The following is a 4,673-nucleotide window of genomic DNA, read 5'->3' as shown; positions in this document are numbered from 1 at the left end:
TATTGGCCGATATTCATAGTCAGATCTTATATTCAAGATCGTCTTAAGTACAGTCTTAAGAAGTCACGATCAGAAGTCAAGTCAGAGGGCGGTATTCATAATCGATTTTTATATTCAAGACCGTCTTAAGTACAGTCTCAAGATGCCATGAACCAATCAGAGGGTCGTATTAGCATCTTAAGACATTACTTAAGACAGTCTTAAAATAAGAACGGACTATGAATATCGCTCATTGTTATGTAGTTTGCATCCTCTTCTTCAGAAGACAATAGTGTGCAGGGGCATTTTGCGGTTACAGGAAAAAGGCTCTTGTGTCCTCTCTGATGTTTCTCCCTGGTACAGAATATAATACAGAATAAAACCAAACGTAACATGAAACAAAACCAAAGACTGCAGATGTGTTACCCGACGAAAATATCCATGGAAGTAGTTCAGTATGTACATAGAGGCGCTTGTAACGATGGTTCCATCTAAAGCGCGGACATATCTATTCTTAGGGACTGCGCACATTCGTAGAAATAAGGAACAGGGAACAGAGAATAAGAATTTCAACCTATCAGAAACTGTATATTTCATAGAACATGATTTCTGATAGGTTGATATTCTTATTCTTTGTCCTCTGTTCCCCACTACATTGATTGTACGCAGTCCCTCAGCTACTATTAATCTTCTCTAAACCTATGTAGATGTCTGTCAATTAGTACTATATCACTGCGCCAAGCAAGACTACCTTCTTCACGAAATATTTTATTATAAATTCACTATACACATTGTGAACAACATATCCAGTAAGTACATTTTATTGAAAATTACACGTAAAATAATTGGAAGTAATAAATGTTAAAAATTCAAATTACAATTACATTAAATTAAATTTTTTTTAAGATTTTAATTTATATTAAAGAAAACTATTATTTTTTATTCGTTTTTTATATTACATATAAAAAAAATTGCAAAAATAATTTATTATTTTGCGAAAGTTTTGATAGCATCTTGAAAATTATAAGTATGATATTTAATTTAAATTTTTATGAAATAAATAATTGTCAAATGTGTTTTACGAGATATGAAATTATTATTTTATAAATCAAATTTACAACGCCGATCATTAATCAATCGATGATATGTATGATGTTTTATTCAGCAAAGATTAGCTTCATATGCTAATAACATTCATATAATCGGGTGTATTATAAAGTGTTTTAAATATTTTAAATATACTTTTAATTTTACAAATATGTAATGTATAATGTATGTGAGAAATATAAATAATTTATTTAACATTAATTCTCTTTACATTGATAGGATGTAACAATATAACATTGTGAACATGACATTATTGCTAATTATTTATTTAAGTAGAGGAAACTGGAATCAAAAGTAATACAGATAAGTTGTAATGCTTACTAAAAATGCTTAATAAAAAAAATATTATTATAAATAAAATACACAAGAAAGAGAAGAAGTTTGTAATATAAATAATTATGAACTTTTTTATCTTTACCTTATGCTTTTGTATTTTAAACAAAGAGAATGCTCATTAATTGCAAAGCAATCATATAGAAACGACCAAATACGAGTTAATTTAGGTGATAATATGTTTTAAAAAGCGTTTAATAACCTAATGTAAAATTGTATACATCAGTTCTATCCTTGAGATTCACTAATAATAAGAGATCAAATGAAATAAAGACATATAAAAATTTATTCTCAAGAGAGATGATATTCTTTACAACATTTTTATTAAGAAATTCTTCATCAAAATTAGATTTTTCTATTTTTTCCAAAAACATTGACTAAACGTGATTCTCGTCATTTAATAATAAATTTGTTATCATAGTTTTACTATTTGATGCTTTACTACTCATTTTTATTATTGAACATGAAAGATTACATTCCACAAATCATCATTTCATATAATTCAACAAAATTTTATTTGTTTGTTTGATTATTGGCTTCTTATTGTTAATATTATTCGCAAGTTATGTATGTTTAACAAATTAATACTAATTTGTCTATTATTCGTCGTTATTGTTAAACGACTATATAAGTCGATATATACGTATGTATACAATTTTATTAGATTATTAAATATCTTTTTAAATATATTAACATCTAAATTTTTTTGTATTATAATATTATTGCTTTTGTATTTTATTTATAATATTTATAATGTTTTTTGCAAGTGTTACAACTTATTCGTGTCACTTTTAACCCGAGCTTCTCATATATAACGATCAAAAGTTTTTAATACACAGTTATTGTCACATTGGTTAATTATTTATAATAATTTCCTTCTTGTATTTCTAATATGAATTTATTAAATCAGTCATCTCATGCTATTATATTGATACAACTATATTTATGGCTCACTGGGCGTTTAGATATCATTATCGTAATCATTGATCAGTGTTGCAATAGATTGCAATATATAAACAATATTATGTAAGTGAAAATCGATAGATAAGATTATCAATAATATTAAGCAAAAATCAAGATGAGATAAAAACACATGAGTGAAAATACTATATTCGGTCAAGGTGATTTTTTATGTACATAATAAATAAATATTGTTTGTAAATTTATACAATTTCCAGTTCAAGCAAACTGTGAGCTGATTATTTGTCGATCTTAAAATACAGTTCTAAATCAAAGCTAGAATATTAATATTACGATGCAAATAATTATCTTAGAATACTTTTAATAATTTGATGCTAATAATAAGCATTTTAAAAATTGTAAATAATTATTAACAGCTTTTTACTTAAAGTGCTTTGCATCAATAATGTTAGTAAAGTTGCTTGTCAAAATTAATTTATAATATTACTACTTTTTAGGACTGCGTTTCAAAATCGATAAATAATAATCGACACACACTTTGCTTAAACTTAAATTGTATAAATTCTCGATATTGTTAGGCACAAAGAGAGTTGCTTTGATCAAACATTTTTTATTAATATGCATTATTTAATATGTTTAATGTAATTTCTATAATGGTACACAATATTAATGACACAGGAAAACCGCATTTAGCAATAATGTGGTATAAAGCAAACAGAATTATCTTTGTGTGCTTGTTATGCGTTCAGTCAATGATAACAGCATATGACCAGGATACTTGCCATCTGCCAAATCATTTAATTCAAGAGATAGACTCTTATGCGCCAATAGTACACAGAATAATTAATGAAAGTATGCAAGGTTCATTCAAAGGAACCACATGGCAAGATTTGGCAACGTTTGTTGATAAGTTTGGTCCGAGATTTACTGGTACCCAAGTTCTTGAAGACGCTATTGATTACGTATTGAACAAGTCGATCAGTTTAGGTTTAGATAATGTTCATGGTGAGCCAGCCACTGTACCACGCTGGGTCAGGTATAATTCATAAACGCACATTAAAACTAAATAATTTTAAAATAAAAAACAAACGTGATGATTACGATAATAAATCCAGAGGTTCGGAATCTGCAACTCTTTTGCAACCACGGCAGAAAAATCTGGCGTTACTGGGATTGGGCTATAGTATTGGTACTCCGAAAAAAGGCATAACTGCTAATGCTGTCGTAGTGAATAGTTTCGCAGAACTCAAGAAAAGGGCAGAAGAGGTAAATTTAACGAATAAAAGATCGAGACGCAACATATTTTTATAATTCCTTAATTATAATAAAGTAAATTTTAAATGTATCAGATTCCCGGAAAAATAGTCGTATACAATCAAAAGTTTGTCTCGTATGGAGAAACTGTGGAATATAGAAGCGTGGGAGCTATAAGAGCTGCAGAATTGGGAGCTGTAGCTGCATTAATCAGATCAGTAACGCCATTTTCATTGTACACCCCACACACAGGTATGATGAATTACGCAGAGAACGTTACTAAAATCCCAGCTGCTTGTATAACTGTCGAAGATGCAACTCTTCTGGGAAGGATGGCGGATCGAGGTAAAAAAAAAAACACTTCTTCGCTAGACAAATAACTGATGGTATTATTTATGTTTATTTAGGTGAAACGATAGTGATAAACTTAAAAATGGAAGCGAAGAGATATCCCGATACTCAATCTCGAAACATTATAGCGGATATCATCGGTTCTAGCGTGCCTGCAAAAGCAGTCGTCGTTTCTGGACATATAGATAGTTGGGACGTTGGAATAGGTGCAATGGATGATGGAGGTGGCATTTTTATATCTTGGAACGCATTAAAATTGTTGAAACATCTCGGCATCCGGGCGCGAAGAACGATAAGGTTCATAATATTTCAAAATTTAATTTAATTATTAATATGATTATTAATATAAGATTAAGTATGTATATTCTGTAAGCGTCTTGTTATACAGCAAATTATTTATATTATATTTAGAATTTATAATTTATAATTTATATGATATTATATATATATATATATATATAGAATGATAATGTGGACTGCCGAGGAATTTGGTCTTCTCGGAGCGGAGCAGTATATACGAAATCATGCTGCAGAGAATGGAAATTTGCAGTTCGTGATGGAATCTGATTTCGGCACTTTCACGCCTACAGGTCTCGAAATTTCAGGAAACAAAATGACCCAATGTATACTTCAGAGAATAATGCGGTTAGTTCCTTAAAATTTTGTTTTCGTTTGATTTATATTTATTATTGCGATTATAAAATATTAATTTTTTTATTTGTTATTTA

At 28.9% G+C, this 4,673-nt stretch overlaps 1 protein-coding gene across 1 annotated transcript in view; it reads left to right on the top strand.

The window, feature by feature from the left end:
- Nucleotides 1–698: 698 nt before the first annotated feature.
- Nucleotides 699–4,673, top strand: part of LOC108689954 (carboxypeptidase Q-like) — a 5,210-nt gene continuing 1,235 nt past the window's right edge. The window contains exons 1-6 of the mRNA XM_018196954.1: nucleotides 699–788; nucleotides 3,019–3,376; nucleotides 3,456–3,606; nucleotides 3,690–3,939; nucleotides 4,002–4,242; nucleotides 4,408–4,590. Coding sequence (XP_018052443.1) covers nucleotides 3,039–3,376; nucleotides 3,456–3,606; nucleotides 3,690–3,939; nucleotides 4,002–4,242; nucleotides 4,408–4,590 — 1,163 coding nt within the window. The 5' untranslated portion in view covers nucleotides 699–788; nucleotides 3,019–3,038. The remainder of the gene's footprint in view (nucleotides 789–3,018; nucleotides 3,377–3,455; nucleotides 3,607–3,689; nucleotides 3,940–4,001; nucleotides 4,243–4,407; nucleotides 4,591–4,673) is intronic.

Source organism: Atta colombica, unplaced genomic scaffold (genome assembly GCF_001594045.1).
Source record: "Atta colombica isolate Treedump-2 unplaced genomic scaffold, Acol1.0 scaffold288, whole genome shotgun sequence".
Lineage (NCBI taxonomy): Eukaryota > Metazoa > Arthropoda > Insecta > Hymenoptera > Formicidae > Atta > Atta colombica.
This window is presented reverse-complemented; position numbering and strand designations above follow the sequence as displayed.